Source organism: Schistocerca nitens, chromosome 8, assembly GCF_023898315.1.
Source record: "Schistocerca nitens isolate TAMUIC-IGC-003100 chromosome 8, iqSchNite1.1, whole genome shotgun sequence".
Lineage (NCBI taxonomy): Eukaryota > Metazoa > Arthropoda > Insecta > Orthoptera > Acrididae > Schistocerca > Schistocerca nitens.
This window is the reverse complement of record NC_064621.1, coordinates 622,648,210-622,668,727: the sequence shown is the minus strand read 5'-3', so window position 1 is coordinate 622,668,727 and position 20,518 is coordinate 622,648,210. Positions and strand designations below refer to the sequence as shown.

Genomic DNA, 20,518 nt, shown 5'->3' with positions numbered 1-20,518 from the left:
CTGAAGAAGAGGAATTTGTTAACGTTGAGTATAGATGTAAGTGTCAGGAAGTTGTTTCTGAAAGTATTTGTATGGAGTGTAGCCATGTATGGAAGTGAAACATGGACGCTAAATAGTTTGGACAAGAAGAGAATAGGAGCTTTCGAAATGTGGTGCTACAGAAGAATGCTGAAGATTAGATGGGTAGATCACATAACTATTGAGGAGGTATTGAATAGAATTGGGGAGAAGAGGAGTTTGTGGCACAACTTGATAAGAAGTTGGGGCCGGTTGGTAGGACATGTCTTGAGGCATCAAGGGATCACAAATTTAGCATTGGAGAACAGTGTGGTGGGTAAAAATTGTAGAGGGAGACCAGGAGATGAATACACTAAGCAGATTCAGAAGGATGTAGTTTGCAGTAGGTACTGGGAGATGAAGAAGCTTGCACAGGATAGAGTAGCATGGAGAGCTGCATCAAACCAGTCTCAGGACTGAAGACTACAACAACAACAACAACAATTTTTGACGTGTCTCCTGTACCATAATCACGTGATTTGTTAAGTGTATGTTATGAGACTAATAAATCGCAATTCACACAATTCACAATTTTTCATCCTGTGAATGTCTTCCTTAGTATTCATACTCAGAAAATGTACTTTTGGATTATATGGTTATGGTCTATGAAACTTCATTGTCCATAACATTTCTTTCTGGCTGTGTTGGGCATCTTCAGAGAAGTTCCAGGTCTTGCATCACCAAAGATGTTCAACACAGCTCTGGCTAAATCTCATGAATGATTAAGTTTCATGGATTACAACCATACAACCTGGAAGATTCACCAGCAACTAAGACAACATCTTGTGAAAATCTTCATTGTATGATCAGCAAATAGAATTATGGAGGGTGCCGTAGACTTTGTCACTGTGCCTTATTATGCACTTCCAAATTGTAAAACAATAATATTGCATTGTCTTATGCATCCCATTCTTTTGTCACTGTAGGAAGTAGTAGCATCTAGTCAAGTTAGATGACGTAGCAAGCAGTTGATGCTGAACTTACACATAGGAGCAGCAGAGTTCAAACCTCTGTTCATCCATGCATATTTAGGTTTTCTATGGGTTCTCTAAACCATTTTAGGCATTTTCCAAAATGGTTCTTTGACATGGTCACAGCAATCAGTTGAGCCAGCACTCTCTCTGATGACCTCAATGTTGAGAGTACATTAACCTCCCTTCCAGAGTCGAGTCATCTAGTTAGAATCAAAACATGTTACTGTACACGCAACAAGTTAGTGAATGAATGTCAAGAAGACAGCAAACATTTTTTACATGCCCGCATCGTCAGTGTTTTAAATTCAGGACAAACAGTATCTTTTGTACTTGCACTAAATGGAAAATGTCAAGATTGGTTCAGCTTAAACTTCACCTTCTTTTGTGAACACTCAGATATTTTGTGATGATCTTCTTTTGTCTTATACAGTGCAGAATTGTACCTGATATCACATCACGGATAGAGAGTGATCTTCAGCAAATATAAATGTAGTAAAAACATTTAGTCAGTACAAATACTTCCCTTTGTGGTATCATCATCTGGGAAAGTTTTCATAGTCATACATGTGTGCTGTTTAAAAATGATGACAAATAAATTAAAAATTATTTCATTGTTCTCTTCCTTGAGTAATTCAATCTTATTCCCAGCAGACCCAAGAAGAGAGAGCAGAAAAGATAGAAAGGGAACTGCGTGAAAGGTTAATAAAGAAATACAAGCGACTACAAAAACTGCACGTGAAGGCAGAAGAGACTGAATGTACAACACCAGCATGTGATAAGCAAAATCAATCCCATTACAGTATCCCCTCTAGTAGTAAACAGACTCCAGAAAGGTCACCACAGAGCAGTAACTCTGGTTCTCCTCTCTGTCACAAGAAAAAACGTAAGTTGTGTTTATTTGGTTCTGTTTAATTTCAGTTAAATTTCACCATATGTTTATTTGGTTTTTGTGATTTTATGATAACAGTTGAATTTGATGTAGTTCTGTACCCATATATGTACACACAGAATACAGGAGACTAAGATCTACACAACTGTTTGTGAAAATTGCAACTTCATAGAAGATTTGTTAGAAATGAGTGACATTTACTCGAGTCTATATAAGTGCTATACTTATACAAAATAGTGATAAATAGTCATGCATAACAGAATAAATGATTAACATTAACATTCACCTTGCTTTGTTACTTTATATGACTGAATATTAAAATAATATTAATTTTATATTATTGAATATTAAAAAAAATTTTAGTAATGAACATTTTAATGCTGCACTTATAGTTTTGGCCTTGCATCTACTATCAGCTAGAGATACATGCAAGAATTGCAAACTTATGACTATTGAAGCAACATCAGAATTTAAGTACACTATTTTTTTCTGCGAAGCTATCTGCTCTATAATACTGCTAAATTATTACACCTGAAGTTCATTCAGGTATTACACATGTTATACAGTGTATATGATTGTAATCATAGAGTTATACAGTAATAGGTAGATAATTTTGGCTAAAAATTTCAGTATCTCATATAGTCTCACCTGTCTTCCTTCCTGAATCATGAATACAGGTGCTGAATGTCATGTTAGATGATAGTGTTCCTTGTAGCTTCTACCTGTTATTTCATTTGGTCAAGATATATTACCAATAATTCATACTGATGCAGATGCCTTTGCACAATGTCCCATATTTATCCTTCATAAGCTCAATAGAGAACAAATCAGATGGTCATTCTGGCCAGTGGAATTGCTGAACACCTTAAAGAAATGTTAGAAATGTATGTACAGACATTATACTGATAGAGAAGCACATTGCCACAACATTGTGAGAGTGGCAACAGAATTAGATGGATGGCAATCTGGATGTAGCCTGGAGTCTTTGGTGCCATCTCGGCGAATACCAGAGGTGATACTCACTCAAGGCTACGGCTTCCCACACCATGATTCTTAGTGTTGGTTTTGATATACTCCAGCATTTACCATTTCCCTGATTTAAGCTGTGCTTGTGAATTAGCTTCAGTGATGAATCTACAGAATCTGCTCTCATTCGTGAAAACAATTTTGTGCAATTTGTCTCTCCAGTTAACTGTTTTGTTACAGTGTCAAAGACAGGTTGCAAAGTTATGAAGATTGATAGTAAGTGTGGCTTAAAGTACTAGCTCAACCTCCAGAAAATGATTCCTAATGCACCTGGTTGTCACTCTAGATTCGGCACTTATGATTCTAATTTGTGTAGCTGTCCAGAAGTGCTCCTGTAGGCTGCTGCCACTAGTAAACCATGCAGTCAGCATATATATATATATATATTCCATGGTCCACAGTGCCATCATTAATACCCAACCAATAAATCATGTGCAACACATTTCAGCAGCTATTCACAAGGATCTCCCAGCTTCGTACTGACCCACAATTAGACCTCACAGAAATTTAGTTGATGTGTTGGTGTTGTGGTCTTCAGTCCTGAGACTAGTTTGATGCAGCTCTCAATGCTACTCTATCCTGCGCAAGCTTCTTCATCTCCCAGTACCTACTGCAAACTACATCCTTCTGAATCTGCTTGGTGTATTCATCTCTTGGTCTCCCTCTACGATTTTTACCCTCCACGCTGCCCTCCAATGCTAAATTGGTGATCCCTTGATGCATCAGAACATGTCCTACCAATCGATCCCTTCTTCTAGTCAAGTTGTGCCACAAACTTCTCCTCTCCCCAATCCTATTCAATACCTCCTCATTAGTTACGTGATCTACCCACCTAATCTTTAGCATTCTTCTGTAGCACCACATTTCGAAAGCTTCTATTCTCTTCCTTTCCAAACTATTTATCGTCCATGGTTCACTTCCATACATGGCTACACTCCATACAAATACTTTCAGAAATGACTTCCTGACACTTAAATCTATACTCGATGTTAACAAATTTCTCTTCTTCAGAAACGCTTTCCTTGCCATTGGCAGTCTACATTTTATATCCTCTCTACTTCGACCATCATCAGTTATTTTGCTCCCCAAATAGCAAAACTCCTTTACTACTTTAAGTGTCTCATTTCATAATCTAATTCCCTCAGCATCACCCGACTTAATTCGACTACATTCCATTATCCTCGTTTTGCTTTTGTTGATGTTCATCTTATATCCTCCTTTCAAGACACTGTCCATTCCGTTCAACTGCTCTTCCAAGTCCTTTGCTGTCTCTGACAGAATTACAATGTCATCGGCGAACCTCAACGTTTTTATTTCTTCTCCATGGACTTTAATACCTACTCCGAATTTTTCTTTTGTTTCCTTTACTGCATGCTCAATATACAGATTGAATAACATCGGGGACAGGCTACAACCTTGTCTCACTCCCTTCCCAAACACTGCTTCCCTTTCATGCCCCTCAACTCTTGTAACTGCCATTTGGTTTCTGTACAAATTGTAAATAGCCCTTCGTTCCCTGTATTTTACCCCTGCCACCTTCAGAATCTGAAAGAGAGCATTCCAGTCAACATTGTCAAAAGCTTTCTCTAAGTCTGCAAATGCTAGAAACGTAGGTTTGCCTTTCCTTAATCTAGCTTCCAAGATAAGTCATAGGGTCAGTAATGCCTCACGTGTTCCAATATTTCTACAGAATCCATACTGATCTTCCCCGAGGTCGGCTTCTACTAGTTTTTCCATTCGTCTGTAAAGAATTTGCGTTAGTATTTTGCAGGCGTGACTTATTAAACTGATAGTTCGGTAATTTTCACATCTGTCAACACCTGCTTTCTTTGGGATTGGAATTATTATATTCTTCTTGAGGTCTGAGGGTATTTTGCCTGTCTCATACATCTTGCTCACCAGATGGTAGAGTTTTGTCAGGACTGGCTCTCCCAAGGCTGTCAGTAGTTCTAATGGAATGTTATCTACTCCCGGGGCCTTGTTTCGACTCAGGTCTTTCAGTGCTCTGTCAAACTTTTCACGCAGTATCGTATCTCCCATTTCATCTTCATCTACATCCTCTTCCATTTCCATAATATTGTCCTCAAATACATCGCCCTTGCATAGACCCTCTATATACTCCTTCCACCTTTCTGCTTTCCCTTCTTTGCTTAGAACTGGGTTTCCATCTGAGCCCTTGATATTCATGTAAGTGGTCCTTTTTTCTCCAAAGGTCTCTTTAATTTTCCTGTAGGCAGTATCTATCTTACCCCTAGTGAGATAAGCCTCTACGTCCTTACATTTGTCCTCTAGCCATCCCTGCTTAACCATTTTGCACTTTCTGTCGATCTCATTTTTGAGACGTTTTTTATTCCTTTTTGCCTGCTTCATTTACTGCATTTTTATATTTTCTCCTTTCATCAATTAAATTCAATATTTCTTCTGTTACCCAAGGATTTCTACTAGCCCTTGTCTTTTTACCTACCTGATCCTCTGCTGCCTTCACTACTTCATCCCTCAAAGCTACCCATTCTTCTTCTATTGTATTTCTTTCCCCCATTCCTGTCAATTGTTCCCTTATGCTCTCCCTGAAACTCTGTACAACCTCTGGTTTAGTCAGTTTATCCAGGTCCCATCTCCTTAAATTCCCATCTTTTTTTTTAGTTCATTGCACGCTCTTATTTGACTTACTACAGTACAATGCTTAAAACAATATGACACTCTTTGAGCATATTAAATTCAGTTCTTATGGGCTTGCCACGTATGGGGCTCCTATTCTGTCCATAGCACAGCAATATGGATCATTGCCTTTATTGGCCACTATTATTTCATACACAAATATTTATGTTTTTAGGTTATGTCTTTAGAGTATTTTTGAAATTGTATATACCCCAGTCTCTCTTAGATCATTGGATCCTGAAAACAGGATATGTTTGATATGTGATCGAAATTCCTCGCAACAATATTCTTATATAAAACATACTCATGACTTTTCATGTCAAATCTGGCTAAAATCTCCGGCTTTCAATAAAAATCCTCTATTGGCTTCATTGAAAGGTTGAGATTTTATCAAAATTTGACACAGCAAGTAAACCAAAAATGTTTTATACAAGGGCATGGCTTGTCTGTGAAGAGAACTGACTTCCACTGCCTGCATATCTAACCCCCTCTTTAAATATTCAGTCCAGCAAAATTGAAGTGGTATGATCTCCTGTCATACACACCATCTCCATATTATTCTCATGCCTGCAAATATTTGATCTGCTATTGTATCCATGTTGTGTAGCTGAACATTCATTTACAGGTCTCAGTCATCATCATCTGATCTCACATAAATTTTCTGACAACCATAATTCTTTGAAGTATATCTTTTTATCGGCAGCATTTTACACAGTCCAAAGATGAGCAATGAGTCACTTTGCAGCACAATTATCGGAAGAACAGGCATACTGTAACTGTCCTACAGTTCAGGGCCAAAATATAAACATTACAAACTTCCTCCAGCCCACAGACCAGGCAAATTGATGAAATTAGTTGGTTCTTTTGCATGATGTGTGATCTAGGATGGGCTGTAGGCAGCTTATAAAAGCACCATTTATTCATGGGCAGTTCATGAGAAAACCTCGAAAAACCATGCTTTTTGATTACCAAAAGTACCAATTTTCTGTTTGCGACAGACCATCAAAATTTTTACCAGATGTTTACAGCATGTCTGGGCTGTTATATTAAAATGATTTCTTGGTCAGCTTTCTCCATGAATTTAATAATTAACTGGCTGCAAGTGGTTATCGTTAGGGAAGCAGATGATGATATATTTGATTGAGAACAATGATTGTTATGAGATCACAAACTGTGGGTTTTATTACTGATATGCAAGAATTATTCACACTTTTAATTACATGCAGCTAAGCTACATTTCATGTGCCACCATATGTTACTGATCACATTCACACTGAAACTTATAAGGGAACTGACAGCTAGCTGCACGCAGCGGTGATCGTGGTCATGGGCTACATGTCTCGGTGTGTCACTCCTTGGAAATCTTGTGAACTGATGACATCACATGCTGTAACGTTGGTCACCTTCCATAAGTCACTTGATTGCACAGCCTGACATGATGATGATGTAGCATGGCTGGCCAGTACCTCATGAACACAGAAAGAAAACATGTGGCAGAATCACTCCAAAACAAAACTTGTGCCGCTGCATCATAAAGCAAAGTCGCATGCAAAAATTGGTTAAAAATTTTCAAGAAAGTAACTTTAAATACACACACACTTATCTATACACTTATCTATAAAAACATTAACACAATCCCACAAAAGTCAGAGTTTTGAATGTCATGTCCATTTGTTATCATTCGAAAGTAAATTTGAAATTTTGCACTCTTCCCTTTCTGATCTTTTTTTGTCTCTTTTTCTTCTTCACAATGTGAGCATACAAGTCTCTTATTTTCTCCTTCTTGCTCTGTTTTTTTGATCTACTGTTCCACTTTAAATTCTTCTTCTGATCTGTAGTAAAGTTCTGATCACAAGTCTTTGCATGCTGGCTGTGGTTTAATAAATTATGTATATAGCTATGTCAATCCTTGGACAAATATTCACTTGAGCATGCTATTCTGAACTGTACTGATGCCAGAATATCTTCCATGCCTAACTTTCATGCTATGTAGTCCCCAATGTACATTTTCTGTGCACAAAAGTCAGTTATATCTGTGTTACTCAGATTTCACAAGTGTAAAACTTTAAACTATCCGTTAATAGCAAAACCATTTTTCATCATGTTGAAATAACATTTACCATAGTAACTCCCTTGCTCAACCAATAAATATCTTCACATGTGAACTTCCAACCATTGTCACATTGGCCTTGATAAATAGATACTGGTCATTAGCGTTACTTTTAAACTGTGTAGAATGTCGTCATAAATCAAAAATCACCTTGTCTTCTACACTACTATCATCACATGACCTTTGCATGCCAACAATAGGATAATGAATTACTGCACTCATTTCAGTAGACTGATAAATTTCTTGTTGGTGTAAGATTAGTTGAGAATGAACTTCAACCACTCCAGATTCTTTATCTTCGTCTTGTTGCTCACTCTCCTGAATGTCATCAGTATATTTGATTTTCTTCATTCATGTAATCTTGTGTTTCAAATCTGTGAATAAATCTTGCAAGTCATACAAATATTTACTACCTTTTCATCTAACATTACATCCAACTTTTGAGTATTTTAATTAAGTTATTTGTTCAAATCCTCTCTCAATATTTGATTCTCTGCACTTGTATCCCTCTTAATGTCATCTAACTTTTTGTTATTCTCATAAGGCTTTTTATTTAAATATTACTCCTGGTTGTCAAGATTTTTATTTAAATATTACTCCTGGTTGTCAAGATTTTTATTTAAATTTTGCTCCTGATCATCAGATCTTTTATTTAAATCAGTGAATTTCATTTGTAAGAGCTGCATTAATGCATCCTCCCTTCCTACAGCACCAGTCCGATTGTTGTCTTTGCAGCCTCATTTGATTCAGCATTTACATCCAGATTTGAACTTTCATTTTCTGCTACTGCGTTTGTACTTTGAATTCTGTTACTGGTTTCTAATTCATTAATGATGTCTGTGGAAACACCATCCTGATCAGTACTGTCCTCTCTGTTAATTATGTCACTATTTTCAGTTTGACTAGCTATTGTTATTCATATCTATACTGTGCATGCACATTATTATCAGCTTAATTGTTCATTGTTTATATTCCTTTCACTATCCAATGTTGCTTGAAAAATCAAGACACTGTTGAAAATACCAACTTCACTCACAGTATGTTGACACTAGACATCATACTCTGGATTCGAAGATTGTTCAGATTCGACGTCCTTGTCACTGATTTCCGTATGTAACATGTCTGGACTGTTATATTATGATGATTTCTTGTTCAGATTTCTCTGTGAATTTAATAACTATCTGACTGGAAGAGCTGATTCTTTAGGGGAACTACTGATGATTGAATCGATTGAGAACAATGATTGTTAAGAGATCATTAACTCTATGTTTTATTACAGATTCTCTAGAATTATGAACACTTTTCCAGAATGAGATTTTCACTCTGCAGCGGAGTGTGCGCTGATATGAAACTTCCTGGCAGATTAAAACTGTGTGCCCGACCGAGACTCGAACTCGGGACCTTTGCCTTTCGCGGGCAAGCGCTCTACCATCTGAGCTACCGAAGCACGACTCACGCCCGGTACTCCCAGGCTGTGGCTAAGCCATGTCTCCGCTATATCCTTTCTTTCAGGAGTGCTAGTTCTGCAAGGTTCGCAGGAGAGCTTCTGTAAAGTTTGGAAGGTAGGAGACGAGATACTGGCAGAAGTAAAGCTGTGGGTACCGGGCGTGAGTCGTGCTTCGGTAGCTCAGATGGTAGAGCGCTTGCCCGCGAAAGGCAAAGGTCCCGAGTTCAAGTCTCGGTCGGGCACACAGTTTTAATCTGCCAGGAAGTTTCATATCAGCGCACACTCCGCTGCAGAGTGAAAATCTCATTCTGGAAACATCCCCCAGGCTGTGGCTAAGCCATGTCTCCGCTATATCCTTTCTTTCAGGAGTGCTAGTTCTGCAAGGTTCGCAGGAGAGCTTCTGTAAAGTTTGGAAGGTAGGAGACGAGATACTGGCAGAAGTAAAGCTGTGGGTACCGGGCGTGAGTCGTGCTTCGGTAACTCAGATGGTAGAGCGCTTGCCCGCGAAAGGCAAAGGTCCCGAGTTCGAGTCTCGCTCGGGCACACAGTTTTAATCTGCCTGGAAGTTTCATATCAGCGCACACTCCGCTGCAGAGTGAAAATCTCATTCTGGAAACATCCCCCAGGCTGTGGCTAAGCCATGTCTCCGCTATATCCTTTCTTTCAGGAGTGCTAGTTCTGGAAGGTTCGCAGGAGAGCTTCTGTAAAGTTTGGAAGGTAGGAGACGAGATACTGGCAGAAGTAAAGCTGTGGGTACCGGGCGTGAGTCGTGCTTCGGTAACTCAGATGGTAGAGCGCTTGCCCGCGAAAGGCAAAGGTCCCGAGTTCGAGTCTCGGTCGGGCACACAGTTTTAATCTGCCTGGAAGTTTCATATCAGCGCACACTCCGCTGCAGAGTGAAAATCTCATTCTGGAAACATCCCCCAGGCTGTGGCTAAGCCATGTCTCCGCTATATCCTTTCTTTCAGGAGTGCTAGTTCTGCAAGGTTCGCAGGAGAGCTTCTGTAAAGTTTGGAAGGTAGGAGACGAGATACTGGCAGAAGTAAAGCTGTGGGTACCGGGCATGAGTCGTGCTTCGGTAGCTCAGATGGTAGAGCGCTTGCCCGCGAAAGGCAAAGGTCCCGAGTTCGAGTCTCAGTCGGGCACACAGTTTTAATCTGCCAGGAAGTTTCATATCAGCGCACACTCCGCTGCAGAGTGAAAATCTCATTCTGGAAACATCCCCCAGGCTGTGGCTAAGCCATGTCTCCGCTATATCCTTTCTTTCAGGAGTGCTAGTTCTGCAAGGTTCGCAGGAGAGCTTCTGTAAAGTTTGGAAGGTAGGAGACGAGATACTGGCAGAAGTAAAGCTGTGGGTACCGGGCATGAGTCGTGCTTCGGTAGCTCAGATGGTAGAGCGCTTGCCCGCGAAAGGCAAAGGTCCCGAGTTCGAGTCTCAGTCGGGCACACAGTTTTAATCTGCCAGGAAGTTTCATATTAGCGCACACTCTGCTGCAGAGTGAAAATCTCATTCTGGAAACATCCCCCAGGCTGTGGCTAAGCCATGTCTCCGCTATATCCTTTCTTTCAGGAGTGCTAGTTCTGGAAGGTTCGCAGGAGAGCTTCTGTAAAGTTTGGAAGGTAGGAGACGAGATAATGGCAGAAGTAAAGCTGTGGGTACCGGGCGTGAGTCGTGCTTCGGTAGCTCAGATGGTAGAGCGCTTGCCCGCGAAAGGCAAAGGTCCCGAGTTCGAGTCTCGGTCGGGCACACAGTTTTAATCTGCCAGGAAGTTTCATGAACACTTTTAATTACACACGGCTAAGTCACATTCAACATGCCACCATATGTTGCCAATTGCACTCACACAGAAACTTACAGCAACCAACCACTGTACGAGTAAGCATTTGAAGAAATCATCAGCATAACAGCCTAACAGTGCCGGCTAGTGCACTGCCTCAACTCAACTCTCAAACTGTTATCGTGCAAGCGACAGCAATTACTGTCCCCTGAAAAACATTGTTAGCTATCACAGACTGTTTCATACCTCTGACCTCAGCCAAACCAGAGGTAGCCGTAATACACACTTATTACTGTGTTGCAGATCCATAACTTTGCCATGTAAACTAATAACTGATGTTAAATATATTGCTGTGTGATGGTACCATACCTTCACATGTATTTAAGATGAAGTTCTCAGAAAACTTTGAAACTTTTTTTCAGTATTGTTGTCTGTTTGTTCAAAGATACCATACTTATGCACAAAATAGCAAAAACCAGTTTTTAGTCATTTTTGCACCATGGGTTGCAATTATCTAAATAACTAAGCATAGAAAATTACTCAGATTTTAACTGTACATTCTCTAGAAACATTTTTCCATTTGCAAAATTCTTTATCCATTATCAAGATACGCTAAAAAAACCATGATTTTTGGATACAAAAGTATCAGTTGTGGGGGGGGGGGGGGGGGGTGACCACTTCTGTCACTTCTGTTCATGCCAAATCGTCAAAATAGGTTACCAGGTATGAGGCATAAATGTAGTTTTAACTGACATAGTGGACACATGGCAAGGGTTCTGAAGTCATTGCAAAGGTTCTGAGGTTACCAAACTATGTTTTAATTGCCATTTTTTCACCAATAAAAATTTATAGTGTGCTGACTCTTTATAAGGGGCTCTACACCTGTATACAGGCTGTCTTAACCAGGAAACATTTAATGGTGCCACCTGGTACCGTAAAAATTATTTTGTCACTCAAAATCCATTGTTCTTGAAAATTGAACACAACATTTTTTTGGTATACTGTCAGTGTAATCTAAAATGTTGCCCAGTAAAGTGAGCTTTCATTGAATGGGAGATGATTTGTTTTAACATTATATTAGAGGTACTTATTTATTGTTTTTATGTTGTTTGTATGTAAATGTGTCGAAGTATAAGCAAACTGTCAAAACGTTATTGCTGTACAGAATTAATTTTATATAAGCAGCACATCCTACCCTAACAGGGAAAAGAAGGGAACCAGCTGAAATAAGCTCCTTTTGGAGCACAAAAAAACCGAATATGTTCCTCTTTAAAAGACTTCAACAGAAAAGTGGGAAACCAGCTGCCTGAATCCTGATCTATCTTCCTTACCAAAAATTTTGGCATGTGAACATATTCATGTTTTTTGTGCTGAAAGAGACCAGCAGAGAGTCATTGACTGTGAAAGACAGAAGAGACAGTGCCAGTGGGAGGGAAAGCAAGGGGAGACAGTTACGGTGTGAGGGAGATAGTGGCAGAGAAATGGAAAGGTGAATTAAGAGAATAGCTGTGAGAGCCAATGAGAGAATAGGTGGTGGTAATTAGTGAGACACAGTGGCAGTTGAGATTGTCGGGTGTTCAGCTGGATCATACTGTCATCTGCACACAATATTTCTATGGTCCAGCTGGTGACCATCGTCAGGTGAGAAAAGCTAAGCTGCTCTTGCCGATAACTGATTCAAACTGTGAACAACGAAACCTTTATATGCAGCGAAAATACGAAAGAGCATGTGCTGAGGTAACATGCAAGCACTCGCACATTTATGCTGCCCCCTGATGCAAGAAGAGTTGCAGTGCCTCCAGTAGTGAATACTATTGAAAACCAATACATCGTTAAAAATTGAAGCCCACTTGTTTTTTGAGGTATGCTGACGATATGTTTCTTGTTTGGCCACATGCAATAGATTCTTCGTACTTGTTATTGCACCAGTTTGTCTTCATTCTAAAATCAGATTCACAATGGACATTGAAAAGAAGGGGGAGTTACCCTTTTCGGTTATAAAAAAAGATGACGGTGTTCTTGGACATAGAGTTTATAGGAAACCGACATATACCGATAGGTATTTACATGCTACCACCGGTCATCCACTGTTTCAATGTACAGGGGTCATAAGGACCTTGGTCAAAAGAGCATATGCTGTCTTAGATGCTGAGAATTTACCGCAAGAGTTGCAACATCTTAAGGGTGTGTTTAATCATAAGGGCTATATAAACAGACAGATATGACGTGCATTTGAGTTTGGACCATTACCTAAACGAGCTGAAGACACTTTTAGTATTGTGGCTTTCTTTCCATATGCTGGGAACATGTCTGCCAAGATAGGTAGGGTTTTGAAGAAACATGAAATCAGATGTTTATTCCGTCTGCCAGCTAAGAGTATAGCACTTCTTGGCTCTGTGAAGGACAATTTAGGTTTGAGGAAGCCTGGTGTTCACAAAATACCATGTGAATGTGGTAAAATATACAGTGAACAAAATATTCATACCCTCAATGACAGATGTGTTGAACATCGCAGCCATACACAATTATTACAACTTGACAAATGTGTGATGGCTGGGCAGTGGCTTACAGAGGGACATAAGATGCTGTACAATGAGACACAAGTGGCTGCAAACACCTCACATTACAGGGATTGTGTTTCAAAAGAATCTGTCAAAATCAGACTAAGAGAGAATATCATTAACTCTGATAATGGATACCTGCTAAGTAAAACTTGGAATCTTGTTTTATCAGATGTGAAGAAACAACGGCATCTGTATCGGCCAGCTATGAGTATTGATTTCTAACAATATATTGTTTTTCAACAGTATTCACCACTGGAGGCGCTGCAACTCTTCTTGCGCCAGGGGGCTTCAGCAATGTTTAAGCACTTGCACATTACCTAAGCTTTCATGTTTTCGCTGCTTGCAGAGATTCCACCATTCACAGTTTGAATCCGTTATCAGTGAGACTGTCTTAGCTTTTCTCACCTGATTATGGGGGCCATACGGACCAAAGAAAAATTGTGAGCAGATGAGTTTTTTTCCGGCTGAAGACCCAACAAGAGAGAGATCTGTTAACATGCCAAGAAAGTCTACATAGAGGTGAATGGAGTCGATACATAGGCTTGGAGAGTCTGGGCCCCTCCAAACCAGTGAACTTTAACACAAAGAAATTTGCCCAATTTCCACCATCAACTATATACACATGTTACTGTTTTCCAGTCTAGGGGTCAAAACCCTGAGCAATCTATTCCCAAGGATACGTGTGGAGAGAAGGCAGTGGCAGTTGAATAGAAAGACCTCAGGCGGTAAACAACAGAGAAAGAGATAGTGGGAATGGGAGAGGAAAAGAATGGGACAAAGACAGAGGTGGGGTCAGTGGTAGGGAGCAATGAGAGAAAGGGATTAAGACAGTGACAGTGGGAGGGACAAACAGGAGAAAGTGCAAGTGGGAGAAAAAAGAGACAGTGGGATAGAGACATAAGGGTAATTCCATGTCAAATCAGTGCAGAAAACTAACATTTTCAGCATCACCATCTCAGATTTCTTTAAATGATTCAGATAGGAGATAGAAAACTACCAGTTTGCAGAGATATGTGATAGTTGCGAAGAAAGTTAAAAGTCTGCAGAATTGGAAATACACTCCTGGAAATTGAAATAAGAACACCGTGAATTCATTGTCCCAGGAAGGGGAAACTTTATTCACACATTCCTGGGGTCAGATACATCACATGATCACACTGACAGAACCACAGGCACATAGACACAGGCAACAGAGCATGCACAATGTCGGCACTAGTACAGTGTATATCCACCTTTCGCAGCAATGCAGGCTGCTATTCTCCCATGGAGACGATCGTAGAGATGCTGGATGTAGTCCTGTGGAACGGCTTGCCATGCCATTTCCACCTGGCGCCTCAGTTGGACCAGCGTTCATGCTGGACACGCAGACCGCGTGAGACGACGCTTCATCCAGTCCCAAACATGCTCAATGGGGGACAGATCCGGAGATCTTGCTGGCCAGGGTAGTTGACTTACACCTTCTAGAGCACGTTGGGTGGCACGGGATACATGCGGACGTGCATTGTCCTGTTGGAACAGCAAGTTCCCTTGCTGGTCTAGGAATGGTAGAACGATGGGTTCGATGACGGTTTGGATGTACCGTGCACTATTCAGTGTCCCCTCGACGATCACCAGTGGTGTACGGCCAGTGTAGGAGATCGCTCCCCACACCATGATGCCGGGTGTTGGCCCTGTGTGCCTCGGTCGTATGCAGTCCTGATTGTGGCGCTCACCTGCACGGCGCCAAACACGCATACGACCATCATTGGCACCAAGGCAGAAGCGACTCTCATCGCTGAAGACAACACGTCTCCATTCGTCCCTCCATTCACGCCTGTCGCGACACCACTGGAGGCGGGCTGCACGATGTTGGGGCGTGAGCGGAAGACGGCCTAACGGTGTGCGGGACCGTAGCCCAGCTTCATGGAGACGGTTGCGAATGGTCCTCGCCGATACCCCAGGAGCAACAGTGTCCCTAATTTGCTGGGAAGTAGCGGTGCGGTCCCCTACGGCACTGCGTAGGATCCTACGGTCTTGGCGTGCATCCGTGCGTCGCTGCGGTCCGGTCCCAGGTCGACGGGCACGTGCACCTTCCGCCGACCACTGGCGACAACATTGATGTACTGTGGAGACCTCACACCCCACGTGTTGAGCAATTCGGCGGTACGTCCACCCGGCCTCCCGCATGCCCACTATACGCCCTCGCTCAAAGTCCGTCAACTGCACATACGGTTCATGTCCACGCTGTCGCGGCATGCTACCAGTGTTAAAGACTGCGATGGAGCTCCGTATGCCACGGCAAACTGGCTGACACTGACGGCGGCGGTGCACAAATGCTTCGCAGCTAGCGCCATTCGACGGCCAACACCGCGGTTCCTGGTGTGTCCGCTGTGCCATGCGTGTGATCATTGCTTGTACAGCCCTCTCGCAGTGTCCGGAGCAAGTATGGTGGGTCTGACACACCGGTGTCAATGTGTTCTTTTTTCCATTGCCAGGAGTGTAGTTTGAAATTTACATGGGTCTGTCTCAACATAATTGACTATAATTCTGGTTCCAATCCAGATACAACTATGAAACTGATATAATTGAAAAGCTAATGAGTAGAGCTTTACATTGACGTGGGAGATAGTGGGTTTTCAAAAATTTTCACATTCAAGATCATTGAGCTTAAGCATTGACCGTAAATATCTCGGAACACCCCACCCTAGATTTTTTTGAAAACATATTTTGTGTATTTCCATTATGCTACTATAAACATGGTAGATATCAAGATGGCACACTGAAGACGTTGTACCAAAAATTTATTGTCACAGCATCAGCACACTATCAAATGGTTCAAATGACTCTAAGCACTATGAAGCTTAACATCTGAGGTCATCAGTTCCCTAGACTTAGAACTACTTAAACCTAACTGACCTAAGGACATCGCACACATCCATGCCCGAGGCAGGATTCGAACCTGCAACCGTAGCAGCAGCACAGTTCCGGACTGAAGCACCTAGAATCACTCGGACACAGCGGCCGGCGGCACACTATCAGAATGCTGAAGGTAGCACATAAGTACGAAACACAAATTATTAAAAAATACGGTTCATAAGTAATTTTGAACAAAAATATACTTTTTATTATTGTCGTGGTATTATGAACCATTTACAGTGTAGCTTCAATGAAAAGGCAATAAAAATGGTTACATCTCATTTCACAAGTCTCCAATTGAATTGTTAATATTTACCAGATCTGACGCAGATGCAGTTGGCTTCACTGGATCCACTTCTGTGAGAATGTCACAACTTTTGATAATACAAGTGTCTGGTGTGGCAGACCTGTATCTTTCTTCATAATTGTCCTGTACCTCTACAAACTGATTGTTTTCAATCACCCATCTGTATCATTTAATGCACCAAATTTGAAAGAAATCTGAGTGGGTTAAATTGAGTGCTACATTGAACGGACATGGAATTGCCCATATGAAGACAGTGGTAGTGAGAGGTAGATGCTGAGTATGAAGGCTTCACTGCAAAGAGAGACTAGAAAAAAGGATTTAGAATGTTCTGTGGTAAAAGAGCATGAATATGTTACAATTTTTGGTGAGGAAGGCAGGATGTGGAATATGGCACCTGGCTCCCCATTTCCTGTCATTCTTGTTTTAGAGAAGTATACTCACTATATTTGTGCTCCAACAGAACTGCTTTTCAGTTTGTTACATTATACTTGGATCTGAATAAGTTTAATTCATTTTCCAGCTTTTGATTTATGTTCCTTTCATATCTGACCCTTCTACAGTATTTTAAAAGAAAGTGAGTCGTGATAACACCATAATATTCTTGGAAATTCCCTGATATCAGAGTTCGTCTGTATTATGGGCTAAGAGTCCTCATAATTCAGAAGTGTCCAGTTGCATGCAAATTTAAAGCAATCAGTTTGAATTACTGGATTTGACATGTTTTCAATGGAAAATTGGCAGAGGGGGCCTCTGATATTGGTGATTAGGAGGTTCACGTGTTACAACCAATAGTGCATTGTTTGCTCCCACATAGACTATGGGCAATTCGTATTGACATTTGTTAATTTTGTTAATATGTCAACCTGTTGCAGAACTGTGTTAATTACTTCCATAATCAATGTCTCAGCTTACCGTCAACTGAATAAGTGTTAAACTACTGACATTCAAACCCCCTCCAAAAGCCATAATAGTTCTGGTGATGTTGATAACAGACATATTTCTAAGCAGCATGTCTTGTGTATGCTTGTGTTTGATGAGGAGCCCTGATATTTGATAGGTTCCTCCATAGAGAAGTCATACTGGCTTCCTGTCATGCTTATTGCTTTTTGTTGGTCAAATTTTTACATGTGCATTATAAATATTTTCAGACTGCAGTTACAATCATAAAGAGTTTACATATAGTGATTAGAAAAGTTCTGCATATTTTATTGTGCAAAACTGCTTTTTTGTTGTAGATAAGAAGAAGCATAAGCGACATAAACACAAGTCCAAGACAAAGCACCGCAGATCCCACAGGCAAATGGAGCATCGGCCTTATTTCAAACGTGTGGACAATTACATTTATACTGGCTGCAACAACTACTTCTATCACAGTCCTACATTCCAATGTGTACCAGGTGGTTATACTACCCATGATTTCTTTTCACCACATTGGAATCCAGAGTTTCATGGTAGGCATTTTAGTCACCAGACACAGACTTCACATTGTGGTGACATCAACGATGGCTATTGCAGATACTTCAAGAAATCATCCAAAGCTAGAGCTAAATCTGCTGAGGAAAGTGGTGATCCTAACAATTCACTGAGCTCTCATTCAAGAAAGAGAAAGAGATCAGGGTCTAGAGAAGAATGTTCACGTGACAGTACCAGTCTCTGTAACCACCCATCATCAGTCTCAAGTAATTTATCATCTCATAAGCATGAAGAGAGTGATGAAAAATCTCACAACCATCACAAAAATTTAGAAGTACAAACAAAACACAAGAAGAAAAGCAAAAGATGACAATTTATTGAATAAAGATGTTTCTTACATTCTTCGATTGAATGTCTGTATTAATATTTTTATGATCTTGTAGCAAACAAGATAATATTGTATATTGTACCCTCATTCTTTCTGTATAAAGACTAGTAAAAATAAATGAAGTTAATGTCCCGCAATACTCTTATTATTCTTTATGTCATACATATGATGACCTATTTTTTGCTATATTTTGCAGCTTGGCAGATAAACCAGAACCGTAAAAAATTTATGCTGAGTCTATCTGAATTAATAATATTTTGTTTGAAAGGTTCCTTTGTAAGCATGTGAAAAAGGAGATACACAAGAAACAAATAAGTAAATCAAAGTCAGGTCATTATTACAAGAGTCACATTCAAGGCAAAGCTGGTGAAGGGTGGGTTGCAAACAAGTATTTGCTTTTGTACACTGCTTTGATGTGGAAGTTTTACTTTCTACACTAATATATTACATCTACATCGATACTCGGCAATCCATTTCACGGTGCATGGCAGAGAGTACCCTTTCCATTTCCTTTCTTGTTACACTTGTAAATAGAATGAGGGAAAAACAACTGTGTGTATGCCTCTGTATGAGCCCTAATTTCTCATATCTTGTGCACAATGTATGTTGGAGGCAACAGAATCATTCTGCGGTCAGCTTCAAATGCCAGTTCTCTAAATTTTTTTCAATAGTGTTCCTTGAAAAGAATGTCGCCTTCTCTCCAGGGATTCCCATTTGTGTTCCTGAAACATCTCTGTGACACTACCGAGCGAGGTGGCGCAGTGGTTAGCACACTGGACTCGCATTCGGGAGGACGACGGTTCAATCCCGTCTCCGGCCATCCTGATTTAGGTTTTCCGTGATTTCCCTAAATCGTTTCAGGCAAATGCCAGGATGGTTCCTTTGAAAGGGCACGGCCGATTTCCTTCCCAATCCTTCCTTAACCCGAGCTTACGCTCCGTCTCTAATGACCTCGTTGTCGACGGGACGTTAAACACTAACCACCACCACCACCATCTGTGACACTTTCATGCTGTCTGAATGCACCAGTAACAAATCTAGCAGCCCACCTCTGAACTGGATCAATGTCATCCCTCAATATGAGCTGGCAGCCCGCCTCTGAATTGGATCAATGTTGTCCCTCAATACAAGCTGGCACAGATCCCAAACACTTAACCAGAACTTGGGAACAGGTCACAATAGTGCCCTATAGGCAGTCTCCTTTACAGATGACCCATGCTTTCAGAGTTCTCCCAATAAACAGAAGTCATTCATTCACTTTTCGTACTAGAGTTCTCACATGCTCCTTCCATTTCACATCATTTTGCAACATTACACCCAGGTATTTAAATGATGTGACACTGTCAAACAGGACACTACTAATACTGTATCCGAACATTACAGGTTTGTTTCCAGAATGAGATTTTCACTCTGCAGCAGAGTGTGCGCTGATATGAAACTTCCTGGCAGATTAAAACTGTGTGCCCGACCGAGACTCGAACTCGGGACCTTTGCCTTTCGCGGGCAAGTGCTCTACCATCTGAGCCCGGTACTCACAGCTTTACTTCTGCCAGTATCTCGTCTCCTACCTTCCAAACTTTACAGAAACTCTCCTCCGAACCTTGCAGAACTAGCACTCCTGAAAGAAAGGATATTGCGGAGATATGGCTTAGCCAGTCTGGGGGATGTTTCCAGAATGAGATTTTCACTCTGCAGCAGGGTGTGCGCTGATATGAAACTTCCTGGCAGATTAAAACTGTGTGCCCGACCGAGACTCGAACTCGGGACCTTTGCCTTTCCTGGGAAAGTGCTCCAACATCTGAGCTACTGAAGCACGACTCACGCCCGGTGCTCACAGCTTTACTTCTGCCAGTATCTCGTCTCCTACCTTCCAAACTTTACAGAAGCTCTCCTGCTAACCAGGAGAGCTTCGCAGGAGAGCTTCTGTAAAGTTTGGAAGGTAGGAGACGAGATACTGGCAGAAGTAAAGCTGTGAGCACCGGGCGTGAGTCGTGCTTCAGTAGCTCAGATGT

The 20,518-nt window shown here is 41.0% G+C and overlaps 1 protein-coding gene across 4 annotated transcripts in view; it reads left to right on the top strand.

The window, feature by feature from the left end:
- The window catches only part of LOC126198661 (A-kinase anchor protein 17A-like), a 133,588-nt gene extending 114,954 nt beyond the window's left edge, over positions 1-18,634 (top strand). For 2 of the 4 annotated variants that reach the window (XM_049935136.1, XM_049935140.1), the window contains exons 5-6: positions 1,680-1,914; positions 17,941-18,634. In XM_049935136.1, the coding sequence (XP_049791093.1) occupies positions 1,680-1,914; positions 17,941-18,488 (783 nt within the window). In that variant the 3' untranslated portion in view covers positions 18,489-18,634. Of the gene's footprint in view, positions 1-1,679; positions 1,915-17,940 lie in introns of those variants that run through there. The other 2 variants (XM_049935138.1, XM_049935139.1) reach the window with 2 other exon arrangements.
- The last annotated feature ends 1,884 nt before the right edge of the window (positions 18,635-20,518 follow it).